The 20,620-nt window shown below is 46.5% G+C and overlaps 1 protein-coding gene across 4 annotated transcripts in view; it reads left to right on the forward strand.

Moving 5' to 3' along the window:
- LOC146809431 (neurotrophin-4-like) overlaps positions 1-17,751 on the forward strand; it is a 128,108-nt gene extending 110,357 nt beyond the window's left edge. For all 4 annotated transcript variants that reach the window (XM_085616278.1, XM_085616281.1, XM_085616280.1 and 1 more), the window contains exon 2: positions 15,408-17,751. In XM_085616278.1, coding sequence (XP_085472404.1) covers positions 15,429-16,142 — 714 coding nt within the window. In that variant the 5' untranslated portion in view covers positions 15,408-15,428 and the 3' untranslated portion in view covers positions 16,143-17,751. The remainder of the gene's footprint in view (positions 1-15,407) is intronic.
- The last annotated feature ends 2,869 nt before the right edge of the window (positions 17,752-20,620 follow it).

Consider the following 20,620-nt stretch of genomic DNA (forward strand, 5'->3'; position numbering starts at 1 on the left):
AGGGTGTGGGCTTTCACCAAAACTTGATTGCCTACTTTAATGGGACTCTCCTTAGCTTGCCGCTTTTGGGAAGCGTACTCGTTGTTGCTGGGCCTTCTGGAGTCGGACTGGTTCGGGGGGTTTGGCACATCCTCCCACACAGGGTGATGAGGAATGGTGTCCACCATGGACTTTCCAAAACACAACTTGATTGGGGAAATGCCGGTCGTGGGGTTGGGGATGAGTCTGTATTCCCGTCGGAACTGGTACAGAGCACACTCAATCCTGATAGCTTCGGACACTGCAATCTGGATTACTTTGGTGAGAGTTCTCAACAGGTGATCCACCTCCCCATTGGCTTGGGGCCACTGAGGGGTTATATGGCAGTATGTGGTGTTTCGGGAGCTCAAGTAATCGGCAGACTCAGAGCTATTGAATGGGGGGCCCATTGTCTGTGCGGAACTCTCCAAACAGGCCGTGGGTGGCCTTGAGCTTCTCTAGCTTCGGGATGACTTCTGAGGCAGATGTAGTCGCCACAATTTCGACCTTGGGATGACTTGAGTAGTCATCCACTATGACCAGCATGTGTGCCCCACTGGGAAGGCTGCCGAAGTCTTCACTTACTCCCTACCACGGGGCTCAAGGGCACGCCTCCTTGATGAATGGTGCGGGGTGGTCTGGCTGGCTGGTTGCAAGGCTTCTACCTTTTGGTCCAACCCAGGGAACCAGACCTTGTTCCTGTGCCTATCTGTGTGCAAGGAGGGGTGCTTTCTGCGTCCAACTTTCAGGTAGCAGAAGCCAGAGTCCTCGCAACAGACACCCTTCAACAGTAACCGACAGTTCCTGATGGACTAATCGATGTGCAGTTGAATGGCTGGCCCTACCAGGCAGCCGATCCCATCGAACAGAGGTGCAAAGTCTTGTAGTAGGCGTCTAGACCATGCACATGCATCCTGAAGGCAAACTGTATGAGGGTGATATCCTGGGCTGTATGGCAGCTGAGGAGGAATCCTGACACTTCCTATGACACATACACTTTCGCTCTCCGGCGGGTGGAGTCAGAGGCCAAGTCAGCATGGAATACTCTGCAAAGATGCAGTGGTGAGCGGTTGCCAAAAGTTTATACTTGCACATTGTGACGGAGTGCCGGTGGGTCGGGCAGGCCGTAGTAGACATCTGCAGCCATAAGATTAACAAGTGTTCTCAGTACATGAACATCAGTCGTGTTGTCTTCGTTCATGTCGCTGTTGGATAGGTTGTCTGGGTGTGGTTCCACTGTATGGACTGTTTTCTGTGGAGCTTTGGGCCATCTTCCCTGGGATGAGCGGCAGACTTTGGAGAAGTTGTTTGGTTAGCCACACGCGCCGCAGGATTTGCTGCTGGCAGAGCAGGCCAAAGCTTGAGGGTATGGGCCACCACACCATCCACACGTGTGGGCATGCACTCCTTGTTTGATGGGGCCTGGCGATGGATTGGCGGATCCCGGTTTCTCTGTCTGTGCCCCTTTTTGTACTGCGTTGACTGGCTCTTCTTTGATGGGGGTTGATGTGTTGGGGTCCATGTGGGCCACCCAAGCTTTGTAAAGTTCCTTGGAGCGACCCAGCGTCAGGTTGTCCCTCAGGAACATATTGAGCTCCTGTAGGATTCTTTCTCGAAGTCTGTAGGATGCAAACCCTTGGATGAATTGGGCAGGGACTTCATCGACCTCATCTGGGTGAGTGCATGTGTTGGCAAGTTCTCTTAGCGGACTATGGAAGACATCCACTGACTCCTCAGGGCGCAGCCGAGCTTGGTGCAAAAGGAACCGTTCGTAGTCTGGGTTGACATAAGGTTCCAAATGAGCCATGGTGGCATCTCTCATTGTGGCATAGTTCCATGGGGCACCGCCCTCAACAACAGTTTTTGATATTTTGTGGATATCGGTGCCCCCTAGAAGCAGGAGCATTGGATATCTGTGGGCATTTTGATGGCTTCAAAGTAATTTTCTAGGCTCTCTACCCATGCTTTCCAGCGGGCAGCCTGGGAGGTTGAAGGCCCTGTAACCGTGAAGGGTTCCAGTGCAGGGATAGAGGCCATGAGACCACTGGGGCTGATCACAGCAAGAGAGTCTTGGGGCAGAAAAGGTCAGGGTTTGGGTCCAGAGATCCGCCATGCCTTCTGCTGGGGTGGAAGAACTCACATGCCTGGTCAGGGAGATAGGCCTCCCAGTGAGGAAACAGCAATGTAATTGTTGCGGCTGTGCCATTCACTACTCTTGGCTTGCTCAGGTGAGAGCACGTGGAGCGGGAGGAGCAGATGGGCCTGCACTGCCTTCACAAACACTGGCGGGGTCGGGCCTCTAATCCTTGCAGGCCTCCTTCCAGGGCCGGGTACCAGAAGGCCGGGGGCAGCAGGGCGGCGTCTAGCAGCTGCGTGGAAAAGGTGCCCCGTCGGGCGAGGCGGGGGGCTCCGGCACATGTCACGAGGAAAAGGGCTCTCCCCTCGGGCCCAGCGGAAGGAGTGCCAACTTGGACGCTGAGGTGTAAACCTGTACTTGTGGTCGGTGCGGCGCAGGCTGGAGAGCTCTCGTCGTCTGTCGTCGGCAGCACTGGTCGCTGCCTGAGGTGCGGGCAGCGCCAGCAGTGACAGCGAGGTGATCCGCAGGTGGCAGGATGAAAGGGGAGGCACACGCGGTGAACGCGGGCCCCCTCGTCGCCAGTGTAGTGTGAAGTCGGATAGGGTCTGTGTTTGCATTAACCCCTTCGCTGCGGCGCGAATTCCGCCGCAGCGCTGGGGGGGTTTGGGGTGAGCACGGCGCCGCCATGCTCATGGCGGAACCACGCCGTCATGAGTCACGGGCGAGCTGTGCTCATGACGGCGTGGTTCCGTCATGACTCCACCCACTTGCGCTGATCGCCCGCACAGGCGGGGAGACAGCGCCGCATGGGCGGAGCGGCCACCAACGGCCGCAGCATGACGGAACCACTCCGTCATGAGCACACGGCGCCCGTGGCTCATGACGGAGTGGTTCCGTCAGGAGCATGCAAGGGGTTAAAGACCACGCACACAGTGTAGTTACGATTATGATGGTGGTCTCAACTCTGACTACGCCCGGTTTTCCCGGGCTATTTATTCCTAGTCTGGCCAGACACTACGATCACACTTACGCATGCAGGGGTCTGCTAGTTTTTCCCCTTGCGCAACGCATGATGTGCAGCACCACAGTGCCTTCCTGAGGTTCCGGCCTGGCGACCCCCGCTTGCCTATGCGTTCCCTGAGGTTACTCCATACTTGCAGAAAATGCGCACCATAAAACGGTTCAGTTTTCTTTTTTCGTATATTGTTTTCCAAGTCCTCCTCCCCCTCCTTCGTTGCCCAAGGTCCTACAGGCCACACGGCACAGAGCAATTCTTATACAATCATAGACGCTCTACTTAGGTTGAACTGGCGTGCACGTTACAGGACAGGCTCATTGATCTGTTTAAGTCAGGCTATATAATATTGGAACTTCCTGTGCCGGACCACGAACATCTTGCATTTTCATGTATTTGCTGCTCCTGTACTGTCTTTATTTTACATGCAGATTACCTATCACTCAATCGAAACTGTTATATTATCCTGTATAATGTATTTTTGTTGTTTGTAAAATGCCAATAAACATATGTTTCAAAGGTGAGTTTCTGACGAGTTGGAAATGACATAGAAGGTGGCCATCCACGTCAAGATCTGATCATTTTCAGTCGTTTTATTTAAGGATGATTACTTTGCTAATTGCGGCGAAATTCCTTTCTCGAGCCCTAGCAGCATTTGGCTCAGACGTCGGGGTTACATAAGATCTTTCATTAAATCAGCGAGCCACCTCTCAGTGAGTGGGACTTGGCAGGTAGTTGTCTTGAGTGGGTGTGCGGGGTGGAGGGGAGGGGTCGAGGGGGGTAGGTGCACGCCGCGATAGAAGTGAGGGGCTGGGATGTAGCGGCGTGCTAGCTATTTGTGCTTTAAACACATCTCTCGGCGGCCCAGCATGCCTTGCGACTTGGAAGTATTCCCTCGCTTTCGGAATATCCCCTCGAGGTAAAATACGCTTTCTGCAGCGCAGAGGCTGTGTTTGAAGTTTTAAAGTCTTTCGCCGTCTTAAGCATCCAAAGCAACAATAATTACAGCCCGAGCGGGCGGGAGAAACATGTGCCGCCGGAATGTGAGTCTGAGACGAAGACCACTGCTCCCATCAAACTACAGTAATGAAAGCCTGCGCAGGGAATGCTTGTTTGCTTTAAATACTAAAAGTGCCACAGCTGGGTTCAGCTAGTAACATGCGAGATTAATTTACCTGGAATGCTTGTAAGGGAACAGGTCCCTGCAGACAGCTGTTCTGCATAAACTCTGGGGGCATGGAGGGAATTGTGGGGTTCTTGCAGACAGCTGGTCCTTATAAACCCACCCTCCCCCACCTCACCACCTTTCTGGTCTGCCTCATTCTCCCCTGAAGCAAGACTGCTTTTGTTGCAACAACCTGTGCAATCTTGGGAAGGCTGTGGGGAACACCCCTACAGTTAGACCATTTGAAATGATTTCGTAGCCATTTGCTTGAGTCAAATGCCTAACCTGTTATGGTATGACGTAATATTATCAGCATTTGTATAGTGCCTTCGGTCCTGATCTGGGCGCCATTTAAGTAAGGGTTTAGGATTTCTACCTAGAGGTTAATGGTTGCACGCTGGTTAAAGTTGTCAACTGCCCAACCTGTGCAGATTGTGTCCAGGACATCTCACCCTTTGGCAGGTGTACAAATATGATGTGGTTTTGTAATCGTGAGGGTCTGGTATGTTTAAGATAACTGTGGTTGATTGGTTCTAAAACATACGTTAGTGTGGTCGGTTGAGTCAACGGGGTTATGACAGACATGCGCTGCACTCTGGGACACTGTATCTTATATGTTTTTTTGTACTACAGCTGCATCTATACTCCTGTGGTCCATACTCCTGACAAGGCGCCAAAGCGCATTTGGTAGAGGGTCGAACGTTACTCTGTGGGAGTGCTAGGGATGGAAAGTCTGTGCCTGTCATGTGGCCTTTATGAATATTGTACATCAGAGTTGTCTCCATATCCATATTGTGTGTTTATCATGGAGGCAAAAAGAGCATGGGATCAGAGGCTAAAATGTTATATACTAGTGTAAGGATGGATAGGGAGTGTGTAACTGAATTGAGGCAGATGTGTCGAGTGACTTGGTATTGTGCATGTCTTCTTAAGAATGCTCTGAAGGGGTGTGCACACTAGCAAATACCTACCATCGGTAGAGAGAAGTCTCTGGTATACAGTTATTCTAAATGACTTTTGGGATTACTTAGAGTTTGGTGCATGTAGGCCAACGGTATACACTCATAGGGCAGACGGGATATCGGGAAAACCCTAATATAATTTGGAAGTCCAGTTTGGACCATCTATACTACATGTGCAGGAGGTAGGGATGGGTGTGCAGTACACTAGCTGAGATTTGCAATGTGTTAACAGAATTTTTTCAGTTTTGGCGTTTTGTAATTATTCATTATTAACATCCGATGGAGTTCCTCTTGCAGTTACATGTATGGAATCTATTTTCTAGCAGGAATGCCTCATGGCCTACCAGTGAAGCATCATCTCAGAGCCATGTTTTGGTTATGCAGTGATGTCTCTAGAAGTGATTTACACCAACTCACAAAAATCACAGTATATTGATCAAGGTCTAGCTTTCTGCCAAATTTGGTGTAATTCTATTCAGCAGCTTTTGCGAAAACACTTCTGACAAAAGTCTATGGAAAATGCAATTGGGAGTTTGTGTTTTGGGACAACCCTTTATTCTTGCCCCCCTCTTGACGGATCACCTCAAAACTTTCCATGCACAAAGTAGTCAAAAAGCAGCACTTTTATGGAAAGTTTTATGAAGATTCATCAAACGGTGTCAAAGTTATTAGCAGCACCAAAAAGGCCTTTCCTATGGAAATGCTGACCTAACTATAACTACCCAGTGGTGACCGCCATTGGGTTATATATATATATATATATATATATAGCTAAATCCAAATGGTCGCACACTGCTGACCTACCTGCGTGTTACCCCAAAGAACTGTGGTCCCTGTAGTCAGCGTCGGCGGATACACCTATGCTCGTGTCGTGAGTGCAAGTGTGAATAGCGTTAGCCATCCCTGGACACGTGTTTCGAGGTTGTTGCCTCTCGTCAGCAGGGAGTAGGAAAGAGTGCAGGGTTGCTTTGTAGGCTGCTAAAATCATTATCAGGTATGTACCTCTCGTAGCAACGCAGGTGCGTAACCTGAGCCCGTCGACTCCCCGGCTCAAAGAGCCACTAAATAACTAAATCCAAATGGTCGCACACTGCTGACCTACCTGCGTGTTACCCCAAAGAACTGTGGTCCCTGTAGTCAGCGTCGGCGGATACACCTATGCTCGTGTCGTGAGTGCAAGTGTGAATAGCGTTAGCCATCCCTGGACACGTGTTTCGAGGTTGTTGCCTCTCGTCAGCAGGGAGTAGGAAAGAGTGGTAGGTGTAGCAGTGTGCGACCAATCTGATGTAACTTTATATTCAGGCTCCCTTGAGCCGGTGGAGTCGACGGACTCATGGTTACGCACCTGCGCGCTAAGAGAGGTACTAGACCTGATTATGTTTTTAGCAGCTTACACAGCAACCCCACTCTCATTTTCCTACTCCCTGCTGACGAGAGGCAACTACCTCGAAACACGTGTCCAGGGATGGCACACGCCACGCATACTTGCACGCACTCTTGAGCATAGGTGTATCCGCCGACGCTGACCTTCAGGGACCATTTTCATTGGGGGAGCACGACTGGTAGGTGTAGCAGTGTGCGACCAATCTGATGTAACTTTATATTCAGGCTCCCTTGAGCCGGTGGAGTCGACGGACTCATGGTTACGCACCTGCGCGCTAAGAGAGGTACTAGACCTGATTATGTTTTTAGCAGCTTACACAGCAACCCCACTCTCATTTTCCTACTCCCTGCTGACGAGAGGCAACTAACTCGAAACACGTGTCCAGGGATGGCACACGCCACGCATACTTGCACGCACTCTTGAGCATAGGTGTATCCGCCGACGCTGACCTTCAGGGACCATTTTCATTGGGGGAACACGACTGGTAGGTGTAGCAGTGTGCGACCAATCTGATGTAACTTTATATTCAGGCTCCCTTGAGCCGGTGGAGTCGACGGACTCATGGTTACGCACCTGCGCGCTAAGAGAGGTACTAGACCTGATTATGTTTTTAGCAGCTTACACAGCAACCCCACTCTCATTTTCCTACTCCCTGCTGACGAGAGGCAACTACCTCGAAACACGTGTCCAGGGATGGCACACGCCACGCATACTTGCACGCACTCTTGAGCATAGGTGTATCCGCCGACGCTGACCTTCAGGGACCATTTTCATTGGGGGAACACGACTGGTAGGTGTAGCAGTGTGCGACCAATCTGATGTAACTTTATATTCAGGCTCCCTTGAGCCGGTGGAGTCGACGGACTCATGGTTACGCACCTGCGCGCTAAGAGAGGTACTAGACCTGATTATGTTTTTAGCAGCTTACACAGCAACCCCACTCTCATTTTCCTACTCCCTGCTGACGAGAGGCAACTACCTCGAAACACGTGTCCAGGGATGGCACACGCCACGCATACTTGCACGCACTCTTGAGCATAGGTGTATCCGCCGACGCTGACCTTCAGGGACCATTTTCATTGGGGGAACACGACTGGTAGGTGTAGCAGTGTGCGACCAATCTGATGTAACTTTATATTCAGGCTCCCTTGAGCCGGTGGAGTCGACGGACTCATGGTTACGCACCTGCGCGCTAAGAGAGGTACTAGACCTGATTATGTTTTTAGCAGCTTACACAGCAACCCCACTCTCATTTTCCTACTCCCTGCTGACGAGAGGCAACTACCTCGAAACACGTGTCCAGGGATGGCACACGCCACGCATACTTGCACGCACTCTTGAGCATAGGTGTATCCGCCGACGCTGACCTTCAGGGACCATTTTCATTGGGGGAACACGACTGGTAGGTGTAGCAGTGTGCGACCAATCTGATGTAAATATATATATATAGATATATATATATATATATATCTATATATATATATATATATTATCTACTGGCGGTCGCCAGTAGATAGTTATAGTTACAACCTAGTTTCCATAGGAAATCTCAAAATTCTATTTTGAATAACCTTGGCGCCGGTTGACGAATCCTTGCGAAATTTGCAAAACTAATGGGGCGCTCCGTTCAGCTCCTACCCTTTAAGTCTCGGGGTGATTCGTCAAGCGGGGGCCGAGAAAAAGGGGGGTCCCAAAACGCGTTTTCCCCATGCATTTTTCCATAGAACCTTTAGACACAGCTACAGCCCGAACGGCTGAACAGAATTACTTGAAATTTGGCAGAGAGGTAGCCATAAGGTCAAGGAAGTGCCTTTTGCAGGTCTGGTGTATATCTGTTCAGTATTTCCTGAGAAAATAGCATTTAAAAGCATATCAATATCTATACGCGCGCACCGTGCGCGCACTGTGCGCGCACCCTGCCGTGCGCGAGCGCAATTCTGATTGGTTGTTAGATGTGGGTAAACATTCGAATCGGTCGAAACCAGGAAGTGTCAGCCGCCATTTTGTCTCTCGCAGTCTGAGGGGGTGAAAAAAAAGGTGGAGAACGTGAAAAGGGGGCAGAGTGGACAGTTCCTGACCCCCTAGCCTTGGTCAGGGGGTCACAGAAGGACCCCCAAGGGTAAAAAAAACATTTTTTTTTTTTTTAAATCGCGAGGTGCGCGCACGGAGCGCGCACGGCGAACCGTGGGTGCTCGGTGCGCGAAGCGCACCGAGTGCCCACAGAGGGCGCACGGTGAAAAACCTGAAAAAAAAAATAATTAATAAATACATAATTTAGCATTTAAAAAACCGTACAAATTCACTGAAAAAACCATAGGTTTCACACACGTTATAGTTACGAATTAGCATTTAAAAAACCTTGCAAATTCACTTAAAAAACCATAGGTTTCACACATGTTATAGTTAGCTGGACATTTCACTCGTAAAAAACCAATGAAATTCCCCCGTTATAGTTAGTGCAGGCAACTATAACTCACATGACCGCAATCCTCTGCTGATGACGTCAGATATTACATCACTGATGACATATGTGTCTTTATGAAAAATAAATATTTGTAATATATGTATAGCTAAAGATTAATGGAAGAAGACATGGGTAAATAAGTGTCTAAATACAGTGATGTAATATCTGACGTCATCAGCAGAGGATTGCGGTCGCGTGAGTTATAGTTGCCTGCACTAACTATAACGGGGTAATTTCAATGTGTTTTTACGAGTGAAATGTCCAGCTAACTATAACATGTGTGAAACCTATGGTTTTTTAAGTGAATATATATATATATATATATACATATATATACACACACACATATATATGAAGAATTTCACCTTTAGCTAATTAGAAAGATGACTCCAGAACTCCTGTGATTGTATCACTGCTGTTTATTTCTCCAACACAGAGCGATGAAACATCCACTCGTTCCGGCTGCTACACGCAGCCTTGTTCACGATATACATATATATATGTTCAAATCTGTCTATGGATGTGTGTATAGATCTATATCTATACATATGTATATGTTGATACACATATATACATACCCATACATAGAAAGTCAATTTAAAAAATATTAAACATGTAGGGTCATATATTCCTCTAACAAATGCTGCTTTGGAGTAAAATGTAGTTGGAAAAATACATGTGGGTAACAAGGTGCAGTGTCTTTGTTTTTTTCTATGTCACCTCTTGGCACATTCAATAACTGTGTGATTTTGGGGGGGGGGGAGAGGGCAGTACAAATAGAGTTGGGGCACAGTTCCCATCTTTCCCTCCTAGCAACGCCATTGCTATTATAATGAGTAGGTCTACCTTCAACTCCAATATCAGGTGAAATATGTTTTGTCGGTCCTTGTACTTAGTACATGAATTAGTCAGGGGCAGATCAAGAGAGAGGATAGGTAAGGCCAGGCAGAAGGTGGAGAGCAAAAGAGATTAGGAAGAGATGTAGATGCACGGAGAAAGGGGAAGAGTTTGATGAGGAAGAGAGAGAGAGAGAGATGGGAGCTGAAAGAGAGAGGGTATGGAAGAAAAAGAGTTAGACGAGTGCTCTTATTCCAGCTCAAGAAGGTTGGGTAACAATTTATCCTGGTTAGTGGGGCTGAAGAAGCTAGGACATAGTGTTGGTTAGTGATGGGGGTGTGATTAGGGAGGAGGTGGGTTAGCTGGTGTAGGAGGCATGGGCTTTCAAGGGTTAGTGCTGAAGATGAGAAAGAGAAAATATAGTAGAGAGGGTTTTGCGGGGGAGCAATAGGGTGCAGCGAGGTTTGACAGCTGTCTCTGCCTTTCGCACCACATGATAACAGTGGCTGTGTGTAAGGGACATAGGTAGAGGATTAGAAGGGGCTGAAAGGTGGAAGTGAATGCTATTAAAGAGCTGAGCACTGCTCCTCTAGCAAGGAGTCTGATACAAGGGAGTAGAAAGAACATGTTGAGAAAGAGAGAAAGTGGAAGATGGTCGGGTGTTGTTAAATGGGTTAATGGATGCAATGGTCGGGATTGATATTGTTAGGGTGTAGGGGTGGTGAGCTTAATAATTAGGGAAGCGGAAGGGCAGAGGTAATGAGGGAGCAGAAGGAGAGCAGAATGTGAATGCGGTTTGTGGGTGAATGTTTAAGTCTTTCATTGTGAGGAAAGATTGATTCAGGGGTCGTTGTAAGGAGGAAAAGAGCAATGTTAAAGGCTGGAATACGGGTAGGAGGCAGAAGAGGAGAGAAAGACCAGTGCTAGATAGAAGGGAAAAGATAGTGGGGGCACAGACGTTTTAAGGCTTGGGAAAAGAGGGCAAATGCACAGGGTTGCCACCTTACAAAGGACCCCATGGTAATGTAATATTTCTCTCACTTTAGCTTACCTTTGTTGATTTTTTTTAAATCAAACCTCATTACCTCAACTTCTGACTCCGTCTCACTCTTTTAAAGGGCCCCCAATATATAGTCACTGAAAAAACAAAGGTTACAAGGACGTTATATTTAGGAAATAGATTTTTTTTTAAACGTATCAATTCACCCAAAAAAACTTACAGGGACGTTATAGTTAGATTCATATTTAACACACAAACAAAATCATAGAAATTCAGCAGCTATAGTTACCTGAGCTAACTATAACTTACAGCCCCGCAATGCACTGCTTATGGCCTCACATATTACATCACTCATGATATGGTCAGTGACATCCTTGATGACATCACTGATGACATCATCCACAGAACCACTCACATACTTACTCATAGACCTACAAAACAACACACACTGATTCTCACACTCATACAACCACTCACACACCCATACGAGTCACAAACCCACTCTCTCATAATAACATAATATGTATTTGTAAAGTGCACGTTCACCCGTAGGCCTCTTGACGCTGAATAACTGATGTTTATCGTTACCCAACTCAATGGTACTAATTTTATTGACCTCAGAAGGATGAAAGGCTGTGTGGACACGCCTGAAATTGAACCTGTGACTTTGAGGTCAAACACAGGCTCCTAAAGTGGATGCATTAGTCCTCTAAGCCACCATACCTGGATATGTACCCACTCACACACAAACAAAACTACTCACAGACCCTTACAAGCACTCACACACCCAATTCCACACCCACACAACCACTCACACACCCACTCATAGACCCATAAAACCACTCACACACCCACACAACCACTTACACACCCGCACAACCACTCTCACACCCACTCACAGACCCATAACATCACTCACACACCCATTTATGCATTCATAGAGCCACACAGCTACTCAGACACCTACTCACACACCCATACAACCTCTCAATCACCCATACAACCACTCACATAGCCACTCACATACCCCCCAGAAAACCACTCATAAACCCATTCACAGACCAACACAGCCACTCACACACCCACCGACAGACATGTACAGCCAGTCACACACCCACTGACAGATCCATACAGTCACACACCCATACAGACACCAATTCACACACTGATACAGTCACACAGCCACTCATATGACATATGTTAGAAATAGTATCATTCATTAGTAGTACAGAAAGAATAGTAATTTAACTTATGCAGTAGCTTAATATAAATATTTAAGTCTCAGAAATGTTTACAAAACACTTACACTCACTGGATGATGTGATGCAATATGTGAGGTCATAGGCAGTGCATTGCGAGACCACAAGGTATAATTAGCTCAGGTTACTAAAACTGCTTAGTTTCCATGGTTTTGTTCATGTGAAATCTGAGCCTAACTATAATGTTCCTATTACCTTTGTTTTTTTCAGTTAATTTCTAAAGTTTTTTAAATTCTATTTCCTAACTATAACGTTCTTGTAACCTTCATTTTTTTCAGTGAATTTCTAAGGTTTTTTAATGTTATTTCCTAACTATAACATCCCTGGGTCCTTTGTTTTTTTGTACATTTTGAAGGTTTTTAAATTTTATTTACTAACTTTAACATTTGAAGTCGGTGTGTGAGTGGCTCCATAGGTCGGTCAGGTGGTTTGTGAGTGACTGTATGGGTCTGTGAGTGGGTCTGTGAATGGTTATGTGGATGTGTGACTTGGTGTGTGAGTGTCTGTCGGTTTGTAAGTGGGTGTTTTTATAGTGTCTCTCTGGACCTGTGAATGGATGTGAGAGTATCTGAGTGAGTCTGTGAGTGGGTGTGTGAGTGGCTGTGTGGGTGTGTGACTGGGTGTGTGAGTGTCTGTCGGTATGTGAGTGGTTGTTTTTTGAGTGTCTCTCTAGGCCTGTGAGTGTGTGTGAGAGTGTCTGAGTGAGTCTGAGTGTGGCTGTGTGAGTGTCTGTGGGTGTGAGAGTGACTATTTTGGTCTGTGAGTGGGTGTTTTTTGAGTGCCTCTCTGGGTCTGTGAGTGGGTGTGAGAGTGTCTGAGTTAGTCTGTGAGTGGGTGTGTGAATATATATATATATGTTTTGTTTTAATTCATGGAGTTACACGGGGGCAGAGCTGAGTGCCACGAGGGCTCTGGGGATCTTGCATGTGGGAAACAATATGTTTTTAGGTGACTTCATACCTAACATAACTACTTCTCTACTTCTGCTACCTCTGCTATAGAAATATTGGGTCAGGGAACCTCTACCCTTATCCCTTTACCTGTGTTTTACACGCTACTGTTCAGCCCCAGGGACCGTTTCCTAACAAATAAAATGGCGCCCGCAACTTTCCTCTCAGGTTGCAGCTAGCCAATCAGGGCCTTACAGTGGTGCTTGGAGCTATGGATCTGCCGAGGGTCCACGTTTCTAGATATCTATATTTCTTTTTCGTTTAATATCCCAAAAACTAATGAACAAATTTACACCAAATAACAAAAAGGTCGCTTTCTGAACCAAGACCTACCTTTCTGCCAAACTTGGTGTAATTCCATCCAGCAGAGACGTCTTTTCTACTCTCACAGGAAGACTGTGTTGATTAATATTCACCGCCTTGAAAAAGCCCACGGCCAATGGGCCACTAGGGCGAAACACGTGTCGGCTTTTGTTTTTCTCTTCACAATTTGAAATTTTTGCGCTCCTTTGATAAAAAGATAAATAAAAATAACACAAATGATCTTCATTCGAGCAATGTCTCTGATATTGATTATCCACTGACGTGGACCAATTAAGAAGGCACTACCCTCCATCGTTTTCTTAACCTAAACTTTTCAATGGCTCTTGGGTGTAGCCATTTACAAGGACTGTGCCACATATAAAATTGGGCCCTAACAACTGCAGCGTCGCAAGTCCAGAACTTTCCACCCATACAGCAACCTATCATCCAGCAGTTTGGGCTGTAGTCATTTTCAAAATTCATAAGGGAAATTGAATGGGGTAAAAAGCGTTTTAGGACCCCCGACCCCTTTTTCTCAGCCCCCGCTTGACGAATAACTTCAAAACATTTCAACACAGTAGGTGAACTGAGCGTCATACTAATTTTGAAACATTCATGAAGATTTGTCACAGGGTGCCAAAGTTATTTTCAAAACAAAAAATACTTTTCCTATATATATATTTTCCAGGCCTAAATGAGTAGAAAATTGGCAAGAATATTCAAACTGGTTCCAAACAGAAGGCCCAAAATCCGTTTGGCAGTGACCCCACAAATTATTACGATGGCACTGAGTGAGGGAGTAAGTTTAGAGGGAAATATGTTAAGGAGTAGGTAAGGTTAGTAGACATGCAAGCACTAGCAGAGCATGCCAGAAAGTGCCTGCAGATAGTCAGGTCATGCTGGCACAAGGACAGACTGTCCTAGCCCCAGTGAGTTTGTGGTGTCCCACAACAATCCTCAGCTCCCTTCTCTTCCACAGCGCGCCCTTCTAAGCAACTAAAGTCCCAGTACATTGTGCAAAGCTCTTAGCACACATTGTCCTTCCGCCTTGGTGCTGCCTTCCTGGGAGGGGAGCTGGGGCTTCTCATCCTTTGGTAGATCGCTATCTGTGTAAAACTGAACCACATAACCTGCCTCTCACTTCCTTTGTAGTCCACCCAAGCACAAAAAGGCCTGTGTAGTACAGCATTTGGCAGAATTGCGCCAATTATCTACGTCTGGGGAGATTATTCACAAGGAGACAAAGAAGCCCTGCCCAGGCTTAGCCAGCTTTGTGTCGCGAGGAACAATATTCCTTTCTATGCACAAATAAAGCGATCAAGCTTTTGTCCACAGCGGGTCTTCCTATGTTGCTTTCATCTTCACAATTCTCCAGAATAGAAAGCAGGAGAATCTTATGGGCGATGCCATCTTGTGGAACATGTTAGTGTATTGTAAGTAATCTGTGATGTCTTCTGGGTTTTCGTTCGGGAGACCTATAGGAGCTTTCTTTATAAAAACCTATAGGGGGCAGCAGCTTTTGCCTTGCAGGGTGAACCTTCAGTGCCTTTGCTGCTGTTGCATGCAGGAGCTTCCTGGTGACTGCTCCAGCAGGTTTAAGAGCGAAGGTGATATCACGGATTACTGACAGCACATCACACAGCACTACAAGAAGGTACAGAGAAGATGCTGCTCCTGCTTCCTCTTATAGCGTACTTGAATGTTAACGAGAAAAGAGTAAATTCCTGATCAAAATTAAAGACTAAAGAAAGCCCTTGATTATCTGTCTAGAGGAACTTGACTTTGAATCTCACAATCAAACTCAGCCAATGCTGCTAATTTAGTTATGTTCCCCTTGTGTGAGGCTGTGTTGGTATGGTCTACTCTTGGTGAATTAAAATGACTGCTCTAACCCTGTCTTCCTTATTTAGAATTTGACCTTTTGGGTATTTGGATGTTGTTTAACCATGTGCCTGTTTTTTGCTTTTCTTTAGCTGTCCGAGGTGGATTAAGTAATGATCGTCCGCCTCTATGCCATGGTGATCTCGTACCTCTGTGCCATCAGCGCTGCCCCCCTCCAGACTCAGGACGCCCCCCGGGAGTATGGCCCAAGGCAATTTCTCAACGGCACTGCTACTACCAAAAAAGACACAAACCCAACTGCTGTGCTTCATCTGGATGGAATCCTTCAAGACTTTGACCAAAAATACCCGGACATGACTCACCCAGAGTGGGACTTCTATTCTCCCCGGGTCACCCTCTCAAGCCAGGAGCCCTCAGGCCCCCCCCTTTTATTCCTGATGGAGGAACCATCCGTCCATCCTGTTCTGTCCAACAGGACTTCCCGGGTGAGGCGGGCTGAGCCCTCTGACCACACCAGTCCCTCGCGGAGGGGGGAGCTTTCTGTGTGCGATAGCATGAACATCTGGGTTGCGGACAAACGCACTGCTGTAGACATACGTGGCAATACAGTGACAGTTCTCTCGGAGGTTCAGACCCTGACTGGGCCACTCAAGCAGTACTTCTGGGAGACAAAGTGCAATCCTACGGGCAGTACCAGCAGTGGCTGCCGTGGGGTGGACAAACGCCACTGGACCTCAGAGTGCAAGCCCAAGCAGTCCTATGTGCGTGCCCTCACCATGGACAGCGAGAAGCGGGTGGGCTGGCGCTGGATCCGCATCAACACAGCCTGCGTCTGCACCCTGCTGAGCCGCAATGGACGGACGTAGGGCTGGGCAAGCCAGAGAGGACCAGGATGCATCTGACACACACCTTTCTTTGAAGGCGGGTGGGTGCAAACAAAGCGAAACCTCAGACTCATTAAAACTGTACAAACACAACACAAAAACCAACCTCATCCATTAAGCTACTCAAAGTCACCATTATTCTATTTGTAAATATTATATATATTGAGAAATGTAACTTATTGTTAACTGTTTTTTTATGGACTGCATGGAAGCCAGAGGTACCTTCCCCAACGTTTACGTCTTTCCCTCCTTGATTTCCTTTCTTCCCTCGTTCTCCTGCTCCCATACACTGAAAAGGCCATTTTTGGGTCCTGATGAGTGAATGACTTCCTTTAACGTGGCTGAGGCCGAGTCCTGTCCGGACTCTCCAGTGAACAATGCACAAGACTCTCTCTGCGACTCTCTTTAGGCAAAGTGTTTTCCTAGATTCAAATCTGCATCTAAATGCCCCTTGCGCCCAATTATGTCTTAGCTTTGCTTGCTGTATACAGCTCTCCTAGATCAGCGGTCACCAGGCATTGACGGGGATTACATCACACAGTAATAACAAGGCAAACTGCTTAAACCAGAAGATAAAAGCAATGCGTACAGAATAACTTACAACCTACGAAATGTTCCACATCGCCACATATTTAAATTTCACAAATGTAGAAGGAAGACACCATGCGGTGTTGACTGACTGTCAGCACCTCTTTTTCCAATATGGCCATCGGGCAAGAATGAGCTAGAGACTTGTTTAAAAGTTGGGTAAATGTACCTCAAAGAACAATGATGTGTGTGAGTTTTAATTTCCTCTCTAGGCCAGTCTGAGCAATAACTGACAGTCAATTCTATGTGGAGTGATCTCAGAGCAGTCCCATACCTTTCATGACCTCTACTCAGCCAGAAGTCATCTGCTTCTTGATAGCTGCAGGCCAGCCCTAATGCCCGGAGGCGGGGCTGCTTCCCTAAGTCTGATTGTGCCTGGCATTTTATATCGCTGCAGGTGTGTGTAGTGTCTGTCTGGCCCTTATCCCCAGATTACCTTTCCCTGATCCCTTTGTTCAAAGGATCCTATCCTCGCCATTTTCAGTCTGCACATGGCAGTGCAATTTCCTTTATTCATGCTAGGCTAGACTATTTTACTAATTCTCTAGTGTGGATGTTTTCATAACAAGAAGCATGTGGCAAGTACTTGCAGCATCCATAATGTGTTGGCATGCCAGGCAGCCACCCCAACACCGCTGGGACCTTGGCAAGCAGGCTCGGTTCTAAGGAAAGGTGCCAGTCTCGCTTGTTCCAATCAATGGCTGAAAGCTCCCCTTTGCCTTTGCAAGCACTAACGCTTCTCCCGTGCTCATAGATACAGGGAAAGGAGAGCTTTTCAATATTTCACACTCCTTGGGACTGCCCTTACCTCTCGCTTGCATCCCTCTAACTACACATTTCTATCGCCCATCGTCCTTTATTTATTTCCCCTCTTCTCCAGCCCCACTACATGCAGTCATGCTAGTAACTTATTTTGTGTTATAAATTGCAGAGTCGTGCTGCACTCGGTGCATACCTGTTGTTTTTACTCCAAGGAGCTTCTTCCGAAATGGCAGAAAAATAAATGAAGAAAAAGAAAATGGCTTCTATTTTGTAGTCTTCCTGGTGTGTTGGTCTCCTTTTTTTGAGGAATGTTTAAGGTGTTCTGTTGGCTAGTGAGAGAGCAAAATACTGGTGGGGATGGAGGGAGAGAGCAGGAAGGTAGTGAAATAAAGAAAGTGATAAGATGAACGTATCCAGCTGTCCTCTGAGTTATCGGTATCACCGCCACTCTCACCTGGCAACTATCGCCCATTGGCCAGCTCATACCTTATGGCAACTTTAATTAAGCTACAATTAAAAAAACACATCTACCTTAAACATTTTAATATTCAGTGGGAGAATTCGAATTCTAGGACCACCGCATTGCAGAATATTTGCTAATTTTAGGATATTTTATAAAATGTGCCATGCCTGCAGACACCGGGGGCAGTATGCTGGACTAATGTTTCCTGAAGACCGTATATTCCTGCACAAAAACAGAGTCCTTCTGAAACAAAGCTGTCCCTTTCATGATTCTGCATCTCCCTAATTCAGCATTCCAAGGAAAAGCTGAACTCAAGTTTGACAAGATACTTATCAAAGGCATCACCGGGGACTAGCATCGAAGACCTAGCCGCGTTGTCTCTGAATTACAAGCCATCGAAGAGCCAAACCGCACAGCTCACCTAGTCCACGTAACACTCAGAAGTTGGAGGAAAGCAAAATAAAGTGCTGATATTAAATGATATTGGTGACTTAAGGCTAACACGCCTTTAATCGCTTCACTCTCTTTTGGCAAAAGTTAAACACTGCTCCAGCACATACTACCCTAAACTGCCACACCCTCATTAAAAGTCTTCTTTGATATTGCCTACTACTTCTCTTAAAGTAGTCAACAGCAAAAACAAGACACTCCCACTGGGCACTCGTTGAGGAAAACGGATCACTTGATGTTCTTAAATCCCCATCAAACTAGTCTAGCTAAAGTTCTAAAAATGTACCTTACGCTCCAGTCAAATTGTTCAAACGATAATCCACACTTCTCTCTCACAAGAAAAGTCCCCATAACTTGGGAAGAAGACATACAAAGCAGTGCTGAAAAAAAATCCCAGCATGAATGTGGAAAATATGCTTATTTGTACAGTACCATCTTTGGAAAAATGAAAAAAAGGTTGGAACAATTCATTTAAAGAACAGACAGTCACACACACATAAACTAGAACTATGAGCCTTGCAGCAATTTAAACTGTAGGTCAGGGACTTCTACTCTTTCATTTCTGAATTATGATTGTTTTAATATGACAATAGGTGCCTGGCCGTCCATGATCTCTTAGCTGCTGTTGATGCAGCTACTCTGACATGTCGAGTGCCTCGGGGACCAATCTTATCACACCACATAATCAAGAAGTACAAAGAGCTGGCGAGGACTCTGATTGCAGGAGGGTAACTGTATGTCTTTTCCATCAGGCATTTTGTCTGGATGGTATTAGTAAGCAGAAACCCTTCCTGTCCAAACGTCAATGCTGGCTGGCGTCCTTTTACTGAAATGCGAATCTGAGTAGAGCAATACTACTTCTCCTCTACTCTGGTAACACCAATTACATTTTCGACAAAACATCTAGGGAACACATCAAACAATGTACCGTCAACCAGATCTATCGGAAAACATAAACATGCAAAATCACATAGGTTAAAACTGGATATAGATCAAATACCAACACATTTGAGCAGGAAGACAAAGGCATCAGTAGCTGGAGAAGACTTCTGGTAAGTCACACACGTTTCAGTGCTGTCTTTTCTAGATAGTGGAAAGTGTCTTCTCACCAATTTGCCTAAATCCTACCTTGTACAGCTCAAACCTTTTTTTTAAATCTTTTTTTTCAGTTTAACAAAATTAGGAAGACAGTTCAGGATCATACATTAGGAGAGACAGTACCACAAGTACAAACGTTCCGTGACCTGCAGGTGATTCTCCCCCCTCGGTCTATCAAGGTCTGGTTGACCAAACTGTAAAATTAACATTTCAACCCCCAAAGATTACCCCCCTCTCCCCTTGAGCTTCCATGATAGGTAACCTTTAAGAGACTGTCACCACAGATCCTGTCCCTTATAGAGTCATTAAATACCTTATAACTCCCATGTGTCCATACCTAACCGACAATTAGGAGGATGTCCCTCTTCGCTACCCTGTGTCTTATGTATGCGTCCTGGGACCCTAACGTGAGGCCCCTCTCTTGGAATGTGTGTAGGTGATTAGGCTCCAGGTAATCTCCGCCCATGCTGTTAGGGTTTCTTGCGCCTTAAGGTCTCTTTGTGTCGTCCTCATATGTATCTCCTCCGCCCCTACCCATTCCATGAGGGCCTTCTCCCAAGTATCCCTAGCTGGCGCCCAGGGAATTATCCAATGAATTGCAAGTTGCTTTTTTGCAAAAAGAAGGCCTAAAATAGCGTATTGTCTACTGAGCTTTTTCTTGGGATTCTCAGGGAGAAGACCCAGTAGACACATCCTCACCAGCTGTAGAATCTTGCAGCCTCTGGGTTCCCGCTGCTGATCCAAAATTTCGGCCCAAAAAGGATGCACTACGGGGCAGTGAGAGATCATGTGCAAAAAATCAGCTGTTTCCAAATGCAATATCAGGCACTTTGAGTCTTTGGTGGGGTATATGTCATGTACACGTTTGAGGGAGAGATAGGTCTTGTGTATATAATTATATTGGATCAATTTAAAGCGAGCACACACCAACACCCCCTGTATGTATTTTTAGCCAATCCCGTTGAGGAAATGGATCATCAAAATGGCATTGCCAGACATCCTCTATTCGGAGGGGTTGCCACTGTTTATCAGCTCGTAACGCCCGGTGTAGGAAGGTGGATATCTGACTATGGTTACCCCCAACTTTTTGCCTAGTGTC

This window comes from Triturus cristatus, chromosome 7, assembly GCF_964204655.1.
Source record: "Triturus cristatus chromosome 7, aTriCri1.1, whole genome shotgun sequence".
In the NCBI taxonomy this organism is placed as follows: Eukaryota; Metazoa; Chordata; class Amphibia; order Caudata; family Salamandridae; genus Triturus; species Triturus cristatus.